Below are 19,840 nucleotides of genomic sequence, written 5' to 3' on the forward strand. Positions count from 1 at the left end.
CGACCGAGTTACTTGCTTCCAATATATGTTAAACCGCTTGCACAGTAAACAAATCCGATTTTGCAAGTGATCAGTTTGAATGTTTTTAGCGTCCGGTAAGGACAACGTCAAGGCCTCCTACATCTTACGATTCCTCTCAGTCGCATTTTTAATATTGTTCAAAGAAAGCCACATATCCAGAACCCCCAGACGTTTAAAAGAACACTTCAGATAAGCACCTTTAAAAAAATATATATGAAATATGCTGCAGTTAGAAGGAGAATGCATAGTCAATCGCAACCCATCGCAGCTAGACGCACCTAGATGCTGTTGTTTTTGGAGCTACATATATAAACGAATATTTTGGTGTATGATTCAAGCATGACTCTTCTTGACTTAGTTATTAAAAGTCTCGTTGAATTGGAAAAAAAAGACAAAAAAAACAAATTTTAGGCATTCTTTGTGGGAACTTGCTCTTGGTTATGAAGTGATCAAAATAATAAAACATACTTTATAAACATAGCACATACCTTCAGTTTGAATATCTATTACTAACAAATATAAAAAAAACTTATCTTAACAATATAGGACTTTAAAGCTTATTGCAAAAAGAGCAATTGCTATGAGAACGATATTTGTCTGCTATGTCCCACTTCGGAAGCACAGAATGAAAAGTTCTGTTTGTGGATTTGATTAATTGATTTTTTGTGCAATCAGGTGGCATGGCTATTTGTAAATACTATATGGAAATATGAGCCAATAATAACAACATCAAAGTTTTACCCTATGACCTACTACGGTCCCATTGTGCGATACTGAATGACAAAACTTTTCTCATCTCTGGAGCCACACATTTATCTCCTCTAGAACTTTACTCCACAATACTGTCTTTGATTTTCTGCCGGCAATAAATTCACCTTCATATTTTAATCTGGTTTGAATTAATAGTTTAATTTTTGCGCTATTAAAATATTCCCTGAAATTCCTCAAATTAATTAATTTATAAACAATTTAGAATTTGATTAAATACTTTTCATTGTCTTTTTCCGCCATTTTTGCTACAAATCGCGTCGGTATCAACAACTCATCAAGAAAATTCTTGATGTTTTTTTTGTTTATATGTTCGCAACAGTTTATAGAACTTTGCAATAATGAACAATTGACATTTTAAGTGATCCCAATTATTCGCGGTTATGAATGTGCTACAGGGATTATCGCAAATCATCTCTGCAGTTATGCGTTTGTCAATTTACACAACTTAAGGTGGCGCAAAGTTCATCTAATTGGAAGTTCTCAATTATTTTATTGGAAAAAACTTCCTGTGGCTTGCTGATACTTCCCAATTACTATTCATGTTTCTAGTAAAGAAAGTTAGATAAAAAGAGTATAATTTGTATGGTCGAAAAAGGATAATAAACGACGAATACAAAATTTAACATCAAAAAGTCTTACTTGCTAACTTACTTAAGGTGACGCTACAGCCATGTGTAAACTAGGCCCTTACCCTACAAACTTCTGGATCTAGCTCGATCTCTAGCTAGATGTCTGCAGGTGCGCAGTCCAAGTTGCATGAGGCCATGGGGTATGAGGCCATGAGGTATGATTTGAAACACAAAAATAATAACAGTTTTAATATAATTTGAGACATAAAAAAGATCAATTTAAAAGTGATTTGAAACACAAAATTAAAAAGTTTTAAATAATGGTAACTGACAGAATGATTAGACTTAACGTTGGGCAACTATTTCGGAAAAGTAGGGTGTGCTTACAGAAATTATATAGGGTGGACTTTAAAACTACGCGATTTGAAGACTTTTCGAAGCTGGGTTTCATCCGCTCTACTTGCCCCAGCCATCTTAGGCGTTGGAATTTCCATCCATCTGGCTAAGTCTAGGTCTTCTCCTCCACTCATCATTTTATGAATATGGGACTGAGTTCTATGGGAGTTATTGGATAGACTATTGAAGGATAGTGCATCTAGTGTTGACGTGGGAGTTATTTAGCAAGGGAATTCTTAAACCTGCAAAAAAAATTAAAAATAGCAATATGCACGGTTAAAATAGATGTGCTCCTTTTCTTTTGGTCTTAAAATAGGATTATGAGTACCATCAACGCAGCCCACTATTTCCTATAATAATACTCCTTGCTGTCTCCAAATTTAGAGCTATCAAATTATTCCATTGCGGACAAAAATTATTTTCCAGGAGACTCAACGTTCGGCGAAAGAACATGGTAACTGTTGTCTGTGCCAAACTTAGCAACACATTTATTCCAACATTGGTTTGGTAACTCTCACTGGCTAGGAGATTTAATATTGCACAAAGCTGTAGAACTGGTGCAACTGTTGTTCTTTTTCTGTCATCTGCAAGATCTAATTAGCTGAGTATTGTGTGAAAACATTCCTTGTTGACTCTAAACTGCTGCACAAAGCTAAACAAAAAAATAGTTTTACAAATGTTTTACATGATCTTTCTTTACTTTTTGAATATTTACTCATTTTCACTCAATTCGAATGGGTTGCTATTATTTCTCAAATATCTTCTTTTGATTTTAGCACAGACACTTCTTCGCCTTCACTTACACTCTCCGAATCAAAGAAAAACATTTCGAAAAAAAACTTAAAATTGAAAGTACAATGAAATAATTTCAAAGAAAACTCATTTGATATTTCATTTTGTATTTCACAATGACTTTTTAAGTAAAAGTCACAATGGAAACGAGTTCCAATTACGTGCTGTCAGAAATAATTGGTTTCGAGTTGATCGACGATCGACAATGCTCGATTTATCAAGTTACGTGCTGGCATCCCAGTTTTTCCCTGCTGAAGCCCTCATATGCGACCTTAAAATCGATGAAAAGATTGTTTGTGTCGATTTGATGTTCTTAAGTTTTTTTTTCAGATATCCACAGTGGATATTTGATCGTCTGGGGACTTTCTTGGCCTAAGACCACACCGATAAGTATATATCCATTTTTTGGCGATGGGCTTTAGGCGTTTACATATTACGGCAGAAAATATAATGTAAAAGAGTAAAAAAAAAGTGGAGAAACCACCGGACGGGATAAAAATCTAAAATATTTGTATATAAAAAGAGGCTGGGATGCGACCCACACTCATAACCTCTCATAGATGAGAGATTGTCTCCTCCTCGTCCATGCAACTCCTACAAAAATCATTTGCAAGTCGGATAGCATGCCTTTCTATTAAGCAGTGCCCAGTCAGGACACCTATAACGTAGCTAAGGTGCAATCTACTCAGAGAGATTAATTAGTTTTGTCGCTTAACAGGTGGTGGTGTTATTCCACCTGAAGTTTGTTTTTTCTATGGTATCTTTGCTTTAGCATGAGTTTACATGTAGCTAAGGGGATACCTATGCTAGCATTGTAAGCCAGCAGAGGTAAAGTTGTTCCGCTTTTTGAAAGTTCACCAGCTTTGCAATTTCCTGGAATGTCTATGGCCCGGCACCCAGAAAAGGTGAATGTTGAACTCTGTAGCCATCTCCATGAGATGTGATCGACTATTTAGGGCTGTTAGTGAGTTAGTGAAGACAGAGTCTATGGACTTAAACGCTGCTTGGCTATCCGAGAAGATGCGTATATCATTAGTTGATATAACGTTTTCTCTAAGCCAGGATAAGACTTCTTTTATAGCCCGTCTTTTCTCATCCCGTCTGTCGATTAGTCTTGCTTGAAAGGTTTGTAGGTTTTCGTGATTTGTAAAAACAGTTGTCACTTGAATTATTCTACAAAATAAATTAAATACAAATTACTAATAATATTTTGCATATAATGAAATTGTTTGACTTCAGAAATCACTTTTTGATAACGAGATTTTTTTTCGAAAACCAATTTTTATAAATTGAAGTAAAATTTCTTGAACGTTTCCATTTCTTTTATAAACAAAAGCAGATTGGATTTTTCATAAAAAAAAATATCGTAGAAAGAATTCATTTATTAACGAGATATCGAGAAACGAACATTAATTTGTATTTCTAATATTTTTTTTTTATTTTTTGTAAAAAAGAAACTGTCAGTTCGATCTTTTCAAAAAAAATTACCAGATGTCAAAAACGTTATTTTTCGTTGTATAAAATTAATTTGCAGATAAAATCATTTTTGGTCGTAAGATATTCGAGGTGACATTTTTTTTAGATTTATAAAAACAAACGTTGATTGAATTTTTTTTCAGTTTTTAAACTAGTTTGGTAATTATAAAATAAAAGATATAAAATTTTATTCAAGTCGTTAGCGTTACTGATTTGTAATATATTTTGGGTTAACTTTTTTGAAAGTCCTTTCTGCCTCTTTCTGCATTATTATCTGTATAAAAAAATTTGTTTGAAGTCGTTTTCCCCACTGGTTCTTGAGATATGGACGACGAAAAAATCTTTCCGAACGTACGTACACACTTCACACGCAAGCATAGACAATCTTTTAGACTCTAGGCAGCTTGAAACGTCGATAAATGACAAAATATTCAATTCGACAAATCGGACCAATTACAATAACTTCCTATGCGACGTTAAAAACAATATAAAAAAGGGATCAAAGTATAAGAAGTAGAGTTGTTTCAAACAAATGTAATCCCAGCAAAATAGTCAAAAACTTTAAATCTTGAATCACCCTGTGCTTGTGACCTTTAAAATATAAATAAATACCTCTAATTATTTTGATATTTTAATCGCTTTCGAAAAGGAGACACACACAAAAAGGAACTTTGAGTGGAGCCTAGACAATCAAGCCCTCATCGTATCAAACTGTCACCGACATCTGCTTCAGCTTATCACTTTTAACTTCTACTTAAATAATAACAAAAGAAAATTAATTGCTGGTATACCTTCCCAAAAATATAAAGCTAATAAACTAACAAGGTATTATTACAGAAGTTAGAATTAGGTTTTAAGTGTGTGCTTTTCCAACAAACAATGACATTAGAGTCTATTGTAAAAGATAATTATCGTTATGTGGGAAGGCTTTTAAGTTAAACAAGGGTTGTCTTTAAGACAACCAAATAAATGTTTACTTTTTGTTTATGTTAATTGTTTGAGTAAGAATCAATTTTTTTCAATTGGCATCCATGTGATAATTTAAGTTCTGACATCTCGCCAAAAAAATGCTTCCATCATTTTCACACAATATTTTAAATCGCAAAAACTCATCTCGATCTTATCTTAACCATAAAAAGCTCCCAATTATCAATTAAATTTCGTCAGGTTCAAATAAATTTACTTGCTATTCAAAAGTACTTAAAAAAGAACAAGAATTTACTAATTTAATTAACCTTTTGTCCAACACTTCACATCTGTTCGGCATAGATATCCCACTTCATCTTTTTTGTTTGTGCCCTCCTCCCTCCTGAGAAAATTTGTGAGCATTGTATGGAGTTCTGTTCTGAGTAATAAGCTCATAATATGACATAACACATACAGAAGTAGATTCTTGCTACTTCGGTTGGTTAAGTTTTTTTTTTCAAAGCTTAAATCTTGGCATTTTACGAAGTATACGACGGCGGACGAGTATGTAGGGCAAATGGTCAATTATTGATGAAACACACATTGCTTCGTCGTCGTCAAAATGGAACGGGTAATTATAATTGAGTTTTCCACGACCGCGTTCGTTCCTTTTTTTGTTGCGAGCAGTGGGAATCAAGTCACCTGTCTAGTTTGGTGTGTCTTTCATTTATAGAGTATTAGGGTTGATATACGATTGCGATTGATGTCCCAATGAAAAATCACCTGCCAGCTACTCGACGAGCGACGACGATCGATCCGGTGCGATATGATGGTATGGCGATGTGTAGTTAGCTCTTCTTTCCACAGACCTAAATTCAAGTTAAAACTTCGGTGCAATTTTTGCCATCGAATCAATATCTTCCAGTCAACCTCGTTTTTTTTCACTTCTTTTGCAGAACTTAATTCTTAATTCTTTTTGGATAGTGGATAAATAGATAGATAGATGGTAGGTTTGTAAAGCTTGGGGGTGGCGAGTGAAAGGAATTCGTTTCCGTGGTCAAAACACCCCAATTCAAAGTTGTAGGTAGGTAGAAGAAAACCAAGTAATGGAACGAAGCGACGATACTAGTATTTGCAGTACACAAAGGTATAGTTGGACGGACAGTGAACAACAAATTGTGACGTTGCTTGTGTTGAATGTACAAAATGCGGTTTATAATACTCTCAAAAGGAACTTAAACAACAACAATCGATGGGGAGTATTATATTCGTTTGTCACATGTGTTTACCTTTGGTTGGTAGATAGAGACTGAAATAAAACTGCTATTTGCTATTATTATGCTGTTATAATGTGTGAGCCATCGGTCAATTAACTCTTAACCGAGTTTGGTATGGTTTTACCTTTATTTTCTGCCTGTCTGCTTATTGTCTGTTTTTGTTTAGTTCTTTATGAGTCGTGTATAACATTAACAGTATGTGTTAAATGTTTGTTTGCTTTGTGACAAATTTAATTGAAGTTGAAATAAAATTTACCACTGAATCTCAAGAACAATGCTTCTGGTTCAGGGGTATTCAAAAGATATAAATACGCTCAGTTAAATAGTCATTAAAAAAAGGGGAGAAAACAATCAAAAACCATAGAAGGAAAAGTTTCGGTATAGCGATGATCTTCGTAGTATCATTAAAAAGTTGGAACCTTGAATCACCCAAGTTCGAGAGAAAAAAAATATACTGGTCTAACCAGTATTGAAGATGACCCAAAATTGTGGATTTAGCGGAAACAAAACTGTTCAATTGGTCACATCTGCTTAATTACAGACTTGCTTAGACGTAAGGATTGTTCTGAGCCAAAAATTAAAGATGAATATGTAAAGGGTTTTTCAATAGGGATGGGTTGATTTTGACAGCTAGCGGCTGCCATATTGTTTTTTTACTTTGTGTCAAAATATTTTATTTTTATCAGACACTAAGAACAAATCTCCATTGCAAGTTACAGCGTCGAGCAACACGTGCAAATGATAAAAGTCAATTATGGGGTCAGATTCAATTCCACGGGCTCAGTAAACAATCAGCCAAAACCCTTACGTCAACGAAACTCAAGATCTGCCAAAAACATCGCCGATTTTCGTGAAAGTGTGCAGTTAATTCTCACAAGAACTTGGCCTGTCACAAACGAGAACATGGCGATTTTAAACCTACACCCTTTCAAAATCTAACTGAGCTGAAACTAAACGACCAGCTAGGTGCCAATGCATTCATATAAAGTTACTGTTTGGTGTTTGTTTTGGGTTAGAGGCGTCATCGTTCCCTACTTCTTCGAAAATCAAGCTGGGCAGCCCATTACCGTCAAAGGCGATTCCTATAGATCGATGATCATCAACTTATTGTGGCTTGAATTGATTGATATGGAGACTGACCACATATGGTTTTGATATTCTACGCGAACGGTTTTATGTCATGGTTATCTTGCGCCTGCCGAGGCGACGTGAATTTTCTTGTAAGGTTTTCTTCAGTCGCAATTCTATGCGAATAACTCGTAAACCACCGGAGCCACCTCAATTTTTAAACTCGACATGACTTACAAATAGTTCGTGAGAATGAGAGTGATTATTTCATTGGCCTGATGAGAATTTTGTGTAACCATCCGCTTCGTTACCGTTGAGGAGCTTAATCATCTTTTCCTACAAGAAAAATGTTCACCTCGGCGCTGGTCTACGTTACAAACAACAACAACCCACACATTGTCGAGAAGCCTACACATTCAAGTGTATTGATTTTTTTCGGACCAAATTCAAAAAATATTATATATTGGTTGCCTCTGAGCTGGGATTTTATCCCTTCGGAACGGAGTTACTAATTTCCGGGGGCCCAAGAATAAGACGAAAACCCATCAAAAGACGACTAAGACTTGTGTCTAATAAATGTAGGGCATCAGCTAACTAATAACCGGGGCGATACATATTGGACTTACAGTTGTAAAATACCTATTACACCGATAATAAGACAACAATTCGGAAAATAATAAAGTTTTTAAGCCCAATATCATCTAAACAATTTCTGAGTTACAGACCGAAATCATCAACAAACTCTTGGAAAATTGGAGCCTTGGAATGCATCAATTCGGAGCGGAGTGATAATAGAAATGTTTGCTCTTACTTATAAAAGTTATACATGAAAAAAATTTATGTTTAATAATTTTATTGCATGTTCAAGAATAAACTTTTATTATTATTTTATGCCTTACCCTTGGTTTGAATGTAGTATCAAAGTTAGAATCAGTTTTGTAGTCTGGTAGATATTCGAGTGTTCTATTTCCCTTGTCTTGACTTCACTAGTTCAAAAAAACATCCTATTACCACAAGAAGTTCTTTTAGTTCAGACAATTTCCACGGATTGCTGTTTCCAACATTCATTTAAAGACGATGCAGGACAGACCTCCCGACTCTCTTGTTGGAATCTTTTATAGATTTTAATCAGTCACGATAGCAGTTTATTCGGGATTTATTCTTCATGCTTTATACAGTTCCAATTTAGCTGTCTTGAAGTTTTAAAATAGGTGATCGCGTAGTCACCTGGTTCAGCTAGATACTGGCTTACGCAGGGGATACCGAAATCGTCGTTAAAACCGAAAAAAACTGTACACGGTGCCCTTATCTATACCGACTCAGCCAGCGGCACAAAACTTGAGGGTGCACATTAGTAAAGGTGGCGTTGGCTACGAGAAGAATAGTTGGTTAAAATATCAAGGTGCATGAATTTTAAGTAGTGCAATCCGTCAAACACCTTGGTTCAATAGTAACAGCCCATAACAACAAGACAAGAACAAGAAATAATTGGATTGCTGCTCAATGCCAAAGCATCCTACTATAGTCTGTCCTAAATACAGAAACCTTAAAAGGGTTTCCAACCTCGTAGGCGTGTTAGAGAGGAAAATTGTTATTTTATGTAAAGAAAGACGACTGCGGTGGAAACTAAGCTTTTCAAAAATGTTCACTCTAATAACCTTCCTGCCTGGGCTTTTCAGATCGGTTTTGAGAGATAAAATCTTTCTCTCAAGCTGATCTTTTGGCAATGTGGGCCCTTTTATCAGGAGTTTTTCCTTTTGATGGTTGAGATTACTGATCTTTTTAATGTCTTTAAGACGGAGATCAGCATTTGGCTAAGTTTCCACGGTTTCACGGAAGAACTCTTTGAGTGGCTCTAGAGTTCTTTCATCCTCGCAGGTCAAAGTTTTGAATCCCTGGACTGTCGTGAGGTTGCCAAAAAGTGACGGGGACTGTTCTATACAATCGCCTACGTGTAGACTTGCTGAAGTCGGCAATGGCTACTTGGTTGCATCCCTGAGCTTGCGATGTCTTGAATTTTGGTGGAAAGATTATTTTATAGGCGGCACAATATCTTTTTTCTAATGTGTGAAAATGCATATTGATTTTTAAGTGCTGGAGCCTCCGGTTCCTAAGACCCATGAAATTATTAAATAGCGAAGATGATGTTTCTCTCTTTTTCTTTTCAGTATTCGACAGATGAATTAGTAACATTTTTCAACCTGATGTCGATCCCACTCTCGTCTTCTTGTAATTCACAAATCAAGTTCAGTGGCGGAATTTTCAAATTCCATTACCAACATTTTGTACTGCCTTCAAGTCTTTTAATTGTTGAAATATCTGACAGACAAAATGTCTTTCCTTTCCGATACAGGATACGATTGATGTTGCGGCTACTATCATATTCCTCCTCTTAATACCGCTCTCACTATAATAATGATTTGGTAAATCTATACCAACTTGCAACCCCTACTGTTTTAAGTTAATTTTTAATGCTCTACCGATTTAAGTTACTTACTGCATACATTGTACCTTCTTACTGACCACCATTGATATAGGGATTATGTCAATGAGTGCACGATTTCTTCTTGTTTTAATGTGTTGGTAAAACTATTGTCTATGTAGAAACAAAGCAATATAAGTAAATCATACTGTGTCCATCCATGACTCCTATAATATTTTAAAAGTATTCTTTAAGTTAACACCATTTCCAGTATATGAATAACTTATTGCCTTCCTTTATGTCCAAGTATAATACTATATTGATCGATTGTGCGTCGTCGTTTCTCGTCATTTAGTAGCTTCGTCGTTTGCACAATGCATTTCCTCCTCGATGTTATTCCCGGGAAATTGGTTTCATATTTTCTTCAATCTATCAAATTAACAGAAGTTTCTTTCTCTTTGTAGAGTTCTGTCGTCATCGTCGTCGTAGTCGTTGTTGATAAATCACAGCAGCAGAAGTCGAAGCAACGTCAAGAAAATTCGTCCAAAAATAAAACGAAACATTATATAGTTTATCATCATCATCATAATGGCTAACGGAGGATTAACGTGTGTCAAGTTCATTACATTCTTTTGTAATCTACTTTTTGCAGTAAGTTTACTTATTTTTGTCCAACATTTTTACACTCGTTTCATCTTAAATTTTATTCCCTTTCACAGCTCACAGGATTGTTAATCTTTCTTGTTGGATTCACAGTTCAATTAAAATACAATCACTATTCAAATTTTGTCGGAAACAACATTTGGACCGTTCCGATAATTTTAATGATTGTTGGTCTGGTAGTGGCAGTTATATGTTTCCTGGGATGTTGTGGAGCTGTCAAAGAGAATAGTTGTATGATTTTGTCATTTGCAATTCTGGCTGTTCTCATATTCATTGCTGAAGTTGGATTGGGCATTGCTGGTTATGTCAAACACTCTGGTCTGCAAAATGTTATGGAAGGACAATTTAATTTGACAATGGAACAATATTCTGAGCGAAAAGACTATCGTGACACTTGGTCTCTAGTCCAAACCGAGGTAAGTGGTTATAATATGTATGGAAGGATGATGAAATATTAATTGAATTGAAAGCCAACCAACTACACATGACAATGCTGATGATGATGGAAACATTGTTCACATAATGTATAGGACGGTGGTCTTTGTATGACAAAGAGTGGGAGGCGGTCTTTTTTTTTGTTACAAGGTTTTTTGTTTTTGTTTTATTTTGCTTTCATTGAAGGGTTGAATTGAGTACCTACCCGCCACCCGTCGTCATCCGCATCGTCGTTGTCGACCGTATTTCAGTCATGTAGTTATTACATGAGTACATAGATTTTTAAAGTGAAAAGTATTTAAGTATTTGGGTTATCGATCTAAGTTTGTGCCGTTTTTTATATTTTTTCAAAGAGAAAGTGATTTTAGCGTGTTGAACTTATTTTTTTCTTGTTGTTTTAAATAAAAAAAAGAGCAATTTCACAACAATTCTTTATGTCTTTTTAAATCTTTTTAGAAGTGGATTACACCCATGAAGAAATATAGAGCATAACAATTTACAACTTAAATACGTTAAGGCTTTTATGATAAAAAGAATTAGTTAGGAATTTTCTGGTCTTGATCTGTTTACGCATATTCACTAGGGAAAGAGAGAGAGAAATGAAAGGAATAACGCCTGTTTTTGTCTTAAAAGCTTAGGACTTTCGATGAAGAACATGTAGTTTAATTAATTCATATCATTTGGACAGTTTATATTTCTTAGATCTCGGAGATTTCCGTATTCTTAAAAATATAAACAAAATCTCATCCAAATTTCCCACTTTTGCTTTACGAAATCTGAGACCAAAATATTCCTGCAATCCGTCTGAGAAAATTCTCAAACATTTTAACAAACTCGCTTTCTTGTTATTATAATTTAAAACCATCATAACGTTATTATATGACTGCACAAGTAAAAAAAAATAACTTTGTTTATTAGACATGTACATTGTACAGTGGTTCACAGCTTATTTGACCCATCATATATTATAAAGTTTAACAAGTTTATGAGAGAAAGCGAAAGAAATGTATCAGAAAAATATAAACGCAGAAAGGTCCAGTAGGTTTATAACGTTAACAAAATCTTTTCATTTATTTTACTAAGATTAAAATTGCACAACAAGATAACAAAACAAAATTAAATCAATTATTAATGTTTATTAATGTAAATTAATGTAAAGCCGATTTTTATAAGAATCCACCAATTCTTGTCCATTGTTCAGTCAATGCAGTTTTGATGTCATTTTTGTTTGAAATTTGGCTTTTTCGAATGGACCACAGGTTTTCTATAACATTCAAATCTGGAGACTGGAGGTCTTATGAAGTATGTTTCGGGTCGTTGTCTTGATAAAACTGAAACGAGCGCCTTATGTTCTGCACTTTGGAGCAATTTTTTTTGTATGGATATTGAGGTACACCATTTTATCTATTTTACTCTCGATGAACTCCAGCTTCCCAACTCCGGCTGCTCCGGCCCAAACAATGACATGAATACCTCCATGCTTCACAGTTGCTCTGAGATTTTTGTCCTGGAGCTCTGTATTTGGTTTGAGCCAGACATAAAATCGCCCGTCAAAGCCGAAAATGTATAACTTGCTCCCAAAAGGTAGCATTCTTTCTAATGTGTTCCTTATGGTTTCGGGAGAGAGAGACTTTCCGAGCTCGTTTTGTACCTCACTGGTCAGTTTTGGTGCCGATAACTTGGGGTTTAGCTTCACTTTGCGCACAGTGTATCTTTTATCTGACGGTGGATTATGGCCTTGACCGTGCCGCCTGAATATTGACAATTTTCGATATTTTCCTCCGAGAAAGTCCATTCCTGTGATGAAACAGGACAATTTCACGTTGTTCAAATTTTTGTTACCTTTCCCAATTTATTTTATTTGGAAATATAACAACTTAGAGCCTGACATAGTTAACACCGTTATTCCCATGTTTTTGATTGAGCAGTCGCTCCTTAAACACAGTGGGCCAAATAAGCTGTGGCATTGGAAAATCTAATTTTTCATTTTTTTAGTTAAAATTTAAGATTTCAAAATAAAATAAGTTGGTTAAATTGTTATTTTATAGATTAAATCTTTATTACAGTTCCTGCGTTTGTACCTACTTTTTTAATAAATTGTATTGTTTAGATAGTATACTCAGTTGAATGTATTAATAAGGAGTGAGTCAAATAAGTGAAAAGTGAGAATTTTTGAACGTTTTCCAGTAAACATTCTTCGGGATTTGTATACATTGTTAATTTTTTTTTTACTTACAAAAGAGTGATTAGGATACTTACAATTTATAATTGTCCACAATTTTAATTTTTTCTTACTGCGTATTCACATTTTAAATTAATAAACTCGAAAAAAAATATTCTCCTTTATATCTCCCCGACGGGGAATTGAACCCCGGTCTCCCGCGTGACAGGCGGGGATACTGACCACTATACTATCGAGGATGTTGAAAACAAAATGGAGAACAAATATTTCGAAAATAATCATAGATTAGTTTTTCTATATTAACATTAAAAAATCATTTTAATACAAATTTATAATCTAGAATAGTAGAGGCACAAAGTGTTCTGTTATTGTTCAGGTACATAAGAAAACTGATATAAAAGTATTTATTTATTTTATTTATTAAAATAAATTTATAAATTATTAATAAGCATCTCAGTGTCAGTAGCCACTTTTTCCTTCATTTCTGTTGGGCGGATGTGGCTGCTTTAATTCGACGTATTAAATTAATATCTGAAGTATTTAGAATCAATTTAAGAAGAAGAATTTCAGCTGGGGTTTCTGTAGATGAGCCTACCTGTCGGGAAACAGAAAACTCAACAAAAATATGCCATATTGTAAGCGATTTTCTATAACTTGTTTTTCCTACCCCGACTGAATAATTTTATACATTCTTCTCTACTTAATGATGGGTTATACGCGGTACGATTGGCTACGGGTTGATATTTACGAAGAAAAGTTTCTAAATTTTCCCATTTTACGTCAATTTTTTGTCTTTGAAGATGTGCAAACGCCTTTTTTAACAGATGGTGCAGTTTTGGTTGTTCGATGACAAGAGGGTAGCAAGTAGCGTTTTTCGCTGCGAGGTTAGCGGCGTCATTACCTTCAATTCCACATATTGTATGGTGGCACAAGTAATTGCTTAAACTTAGCAGAGATATACATATATTTGTCACATTACATAATTCCTTAATTATTAAAAAAGGTTATCTGTTAAAATCCACGAACTTTCAGAACTTTATTGAGCTACCGAAATAGCTTTGAAAATTGCAGCGAGCTCAGCAGTGTAGCTGTCTGCATACTCCGGAAGCTGAGCTTGTGTGAATAGTAGAAGTTTGCGCGTTGGGCTCTTCCTTTTGGGAACTATCAGAGTAAAAAATTCTGTCCGCTTTAATTTCATCCATTAATTCTGCATGAAGCTTTTTGTACATTTTTTCAGAAGTGTTAATTTTTTTAATATTTGGAGAGACTAATTTGGGGCATTATATAGCCATGTTTTCAGCGCAGACACCAAGAGCCGCGTTTTTGTCTGGCGTAAGAATTGTTTCCACAATTTTTAAATAATAATGTATTCTGTTAACAATTGCCTAACTCGTGAGATTAATTTTCCTTCTTTTGCTGCTGTCTCTTCAAAAAATAGGTAACCTGCTTTGACTCTTAGGACTTCCACATTTGTCGACTTAAAGGCGTCTGTTGCAATTCTAAAGCACTCTTTGATAGTTGTCTCAAAGTTTGAAGGATTCTTTTAAGTGGTCCACATGAAAACGGTTGAACTATGGTGAAGCGTCCCTTCAACAAGAGCCATTGTGATTCAAAGGCATGTTTCGATATGTTGTCTCTTACGTTTTGAAGAAATAATTTTCAATAAAAAGAAAAGTATAAAAGGCACCTAATAAGTTAGTTAGAACCTATGTCATATGTTCATAGTTAAGCATTGATGATTCTCTTAACCTAACCTATACTTAAAGATCTTTATAACTTGAGGCATAATACATTTTCCTATGATAATAGTCAAGTTATTTAAAAAGTCAAAATTGATCAGGCTGGCAATAAAGTTATTTTCAGTTTTTTGGGCGTTTTCAACAACAATGCAATCCTAAAGACCAGAATTGTGTGTTCTGATATGGTCTTAAAGATGTACTTATATCTAAACAAGGAAAGTTACCATGCATATGGTGTTTTTATCTATGTATATAAGAATTAAACTTTTTTTTGACTATCAACTTCCACAGCATTGTAAGAAAATAGTGTTTTTCAAGTATCATGAAAATTGAAAGGGACGATCAGGTTTTGGTGATTGCTAAAAAACTTCTTTTCTGCAACTTTTTGCATGTATGCCAATAAAAGAATCCGTTGAATGAGTTGTGAGTAGATTCGGTGTGATTTTTGTGTCATTTGGTAAAAAAAAATCCAACGGGGAGGGCTTTGACCATCCCCTGAGTCATTTGGTTCATAGAGGAATAATGTCATAGTAAAAATACAGACATGAAAGATTAATTAGCGAATATGAAAATCATTTAAAACCGTGTAATGATATTCCAAAAATTAAAGCATAGAAAATTAACAGTTACACTTATTAAATTATTTTGTCATGTTTTTTTCTAACTTTTGCAAAAATCTCTAGCAAAGACATCATCGATATGATGCAATGTATGTTTTTTTTTATTTGAAGCACTGAAAATACTTCTGAACCCACATATTAGTACACTTGTATCATAATTGAGTTGATGATTCTTTTACGTATCGCGTAAAACAAAAACGGTTCCTTTGGAAAAATTCTACATTTTAACACAATTTCTAACATGCCTGAAACGCAGCCAAAAACCCTATAAACTACTGTATGTTAGCTCTTAAAAATATTTAGAAAACTGCTGGAAGATTATGTCTTGCTGGACAACAGTGTTCTAAAAAAATCAAAACTAAAATTATATCACTTTAGCACTTGAAATATGTATATCTAATGTTAAGATGTAAACATATTGGAGCATATTCACAGATGTTTGTTTAGCTCTTTCTAACTTGTTACTAAGCAAGTCAAGAGTTTAGGCTTTTTATTAATAAATGTAAACCTAAGTTTCGGGCTAAATCTTTGGTCTAACTATAAACATAGGAAATGCTGTGTTTAAGTAGTTATTATCACAGCCAGATGTCATATTTGATTATTGATTGTAAATTGATAAATGAAAAAGTAAATCATAACAAATAAATGTAACGTAAATATGCTGTTCATAAAAATTTCGATTAAAGAATGTAAGAGAAGTTTGAAGGAAGAAACAAGTATTTCTACAATAGATATCGTTTGGATGTAGAAACAGTCACATTCATTATAAATTTCCTTAAATTAACTACGAAGTAAAAGAGGATAAAACGTATCTGGCAATCTACAGGTTTTAACAGCATCTATTATAGCCAGCGGCCCTCATATCGAACCAATATCCTTTTTTTTATTATCATCGTAACATCATTTCTTTATCGTCGACAATGTTGATGTGCCGGCGAATCGCTTCTCTGACTGTTTTTCTGCCGTTCGCGTTTTGCTGTTGATCCAAAATATAATAAATCGTTGTTAGTTGCTTTTTTATTAAATAGATATTCAATTTAAGAAATAAAAGCCCAAAATAACAAGTTTGAAAATATAACAGTATTTTTCTTTTTTTTTATTTATTTAATCCGTTAATTATCTAACGTTAATAGAAACTTATAGCTATTTACATAATTTTTAATTTAAAATTTTAATTAATATAGAAATAAATAAATACTATAACAAATTAAAAAATATTTCTTTAAATTGTTTACTTTTAACATTGTCATTAACAGATGAAATTAAATTATAAAATTTATTGAAGACTGAAATCAATTGATTTAAAGGGCTATTCATACCATAGTTAGTTCTGCTAAAGATCGGACATAAAGGTATCTGTCTTCTTATGCTAGTTTGGCTATAGCTAAAATTTAGACGATTCAGAGCTGTTGCGGATATAATAGAACCATTAATTAATTTTAAAATAAAACAAAATTGGAGATATTGTCTATGTTGTGAAAGTGTAGGGAGCTTTATTAGCAAAAGTCTCTGAGAATAAGGAGGTGGTGTAAATATGTGGGAAAACGGAAGAAAACGAAGACAAAAACGCTAAATCTTTTTTGGATACTTTCAAGTCTGTCAATATGGACTGAATAGTATGGTGCCCATATAACACAGCCGTATTCAAGTATTGGCCTTACAAATGATACATAAAGAAGTTTTAAGACGTATGGGTCACGAAAGTCACGAGAAAAACGTTTAATAAAACCTAGAATTTTGTTAGCTTTTTTAACTATAAAGTTATAATGGTCACAGAAGGTTAATTGACTGTCAAGAATAACACCTAAATCAGAGAAAACGGAAAGCTTACAAAGGGAGGAAGAATCTAATAAATAGTTATAATCTATAATTGTTTTTTTTTTGCGTGTAAAACACATAGTTTTACATTTGTCAATATTCAATAAAAGTCGGTTTGTATTGCACCATTTCCTGAAACTATGAAATCTTCTTGAAGCTGTGAGCAGTCATTAATTGAACTAATAGATTTGAAAATTTTAATGTCATCAGCGTATATTAAAACGGAGGAGTTTTTTATAACGGGTGTTATGTCATTTATATATAAGATAAATAATAAAGGACCTAAATGGCTACCCTGTGGAACACCAGAGTTGACGTAAAATTGGTCGGAGAATTCATTTCTGAATATAACGTTATAACTTCTGTTCTTGAGATAAGACGCGATGCACGTCAAGAATTTGTCGTTAAACCCTAAGGCCTTAAGTTTATGGACATTTGAAGTATAGTTTGTTTTGTCATTTGAAGTATAGTTGTAATAGAGCACAACCTTAACCTGCGGCTTTACTAAACACCGCTACTAAATTGACTATGAATAAGAGCTGTGTTTATTTAACCAATAGGCCTTAAACTATAGATCAAGAAATCACGGCTTTAGTAATTCTCTATAAAGACCCCCATTATATTATTTAAATTTTGTGAGCTTCCCGTACAAAGATATTAAAGAAAATTTTTAAGCGGTACCTAAAAATTCGTCATTTGTTAAGTGAAGGAAACACCCCCTCCCCCACCTGATCCGCCCTTCCTTTTTTATTTTCCTTAATATATTTTAAACCCACATCAATATCACTGAAAGAGAAATAAATAACTCAATAGCACTATCAACGCTCTCAGGAGTAAGTGGCCAGTTATGGCTATCATTGAAATCAATCCGAACACATTTTTGAATCGATATTTGACAGTGTTTCCCTTTAATTAGAAACGAAAATTATATACGAATATATTTGGAGAAAAAAATGGCGTTTTTTTTTAGTTCAGAGCTGAGCTCTGAGCAGAGTCTGAGCGAGCAGAGTAGAGTAGAGTTTGTTCAGAGCTCTCTGATTTAATTATGAAACAACTTGAGCACTAAACTGTCATGATTTTAAAAGTCGTCTGTTTGAAGGCGTTCAAAATTTTCTTTAATCAAATTAATTAATAAAATAGTCAAAGAGTTGGTCCATTTGACTCCTGAAATAAATTTGATTCATAAAAATGCTATATGCAATTATTTTTTTCTAAATTATCTTTCCTTCTACACTAAAACGACTAGCTTTCAGATATTAGATTGTTTGTGTTCAGCATTTTACTCCGTTTACTCTGTTATTTTAAACTGAGCTCACAAAGCGTGCTCTGAACATGTTCAGAACTAAAAAAGAAACACGAATTCGAAGCTCTGAACGATCAGAGCTTAAAAAGAAACACAATTATTCTTTTGACAGTTCGAGCTGTGCTTTGAACTAAAAAAGAAAAACGCCAAAAGTTGAACTGCCCAGTTATTTTTAGCTTAGCTTCTATTTTCCGGACGGAAATTTATTTCTGGAACAGCTGATAGTTTTGTGTTCAGAAGAAAAACAAATCGTTCCACTGATTTGTGTTCCAGTTTCAAAGTCGATTTCAATCAGGATTTTTTTTTTCAATGACAGAAATTTCGAATGATAGCTATTAACGACCTGCCAAATTTTCAATGATGAAAACCAATGATAGCTATAATTGACATTGATAAAAACCAATGATAGCTATAATTGACATTGGTTTTCATTATTAAAAACAAACATTAAAATTTTGTTGGCAAGTCGTTTATAAAAATCATTAAAAAAATTTGTCATTGAAAAAAATTTCCTGATTGAAATCCACCGAAAAACTTTTACTGACAGAAATCTGTCATTGGAATTGTGTGAAATTGAAACACAAATCAGTGGAACGACTCGTTTCTTTTTTGAACATGAAAGTATCAGCTGTTCAGGAAAATGAATTTTCGAGCGGAAAATAGAAAAATACATTTTTAGAGAAAAAGAAATGCGCAATTACACGTTTTTTCCTCAAAAAAAAATTCTTTCCGATCGATCAGTCTATAATTCTCATTTCTAATCAAAGTTAAACACCGTCAAATATCGATTCAATACTCTGTCCGGATCGATTTCAATAATAGCTATTACTGGCGCCTAAGACAAGCATTCAAGCATTTAGTTCTCTTATAACTTTTCAATTTTTAAAAGTCCCACATGTTTAAAATATTAATGTAATAATCACCATAATTAGTTTTACTTCATCCTTTGTACCTATTATATTTTTATATCCGTAATAAATCTAATAAAGCTCCTGTATTTTCTATTGATTGAAAGAGAAAGAAATCAACAATCGTTTTTTTTGTCTTTCTAATATTAACTACATACCGTTATTTAATTGCCTTGTTTTTTTTATTCTTAGCTCAAATGTTGCGGCACATACGAATCAGCTGATTGGGAAAGAATTCTACACAATACCACTTTACCAAAATCCTGCTGTTCAGTAATTATTACCGAAGAAGCAACTGATTGCACAACAAAACACGCACATACCGAGGGATGTTTCAACAAATTATTATCCATAATCGATTCGAATACGTTAACCTTGGCTGGAGTTGTATTAGGCGTAGCTGGAATACAGGTTAATAATTAGAGAAATAATTAAATATACCACAATAATTACAATAAGTAACATTTTTATTTT

At 33.6% G+C, this 19,840-nt stretch overlaps 1 protein-coding gene and 1 non-coding gene across 3 annotated transcripts in view; one reads left to right on the top strand and one right to left on the bottom strand.

Moving 5' to 3' along the window:
* Nucleotides 1-19,840, top strand: part of LOC129949506 (CD63 antigen) — a 40,203-nt gene that overhangs the window by 16,074 nt on the left and 4,289 nt on the right. The window contains exons 2-4 of one of the 2 annotated variants that reach the window (XM_056061014.1): nt 10,163-10,349; nt 10,418-10,777; nt 19,559-19,777. In XM_056061014.1, the coding sequence (XP_055916989.1) occupies nt 10,287-10,349; nt 10,418-10,777; nt 19,559-19,777 (642 nt within the window). In that variant the 5' untranslated portion in view covers nt 10,163-10,286. Of the gene's footprint in view, nt 1-10,066; nt 10,350-10,417; nt 10,778-19,558; nt 19,778-19,840 lie in introns of those variants that run through there. The other variant, XM_056061015.1, reaches the window with a different exon arrangement.
* Trnad-guc (transfer RNA aspartic acid (anticodon GUC)) lies at nt 13,146-13,217 on the bottom strand. Its single transcript has one exon. It is a non-coding gene; the product is annotated as a tRNA-Asp (tRNA).

Source organism: Eupeodes corollae, chromosome 3 (genome assembly GCF_945859685.1).
Source record: "Eupeodes corollae chromosome 3, idEupCoro1.1, whole genome shotgun sequence".
Lineage (NCBI taxonomy): Eukaryota > Metazoa > Arthropoda > Insecta > Diptera > Syrphidae > Eupeodes > Eupeodes corollae.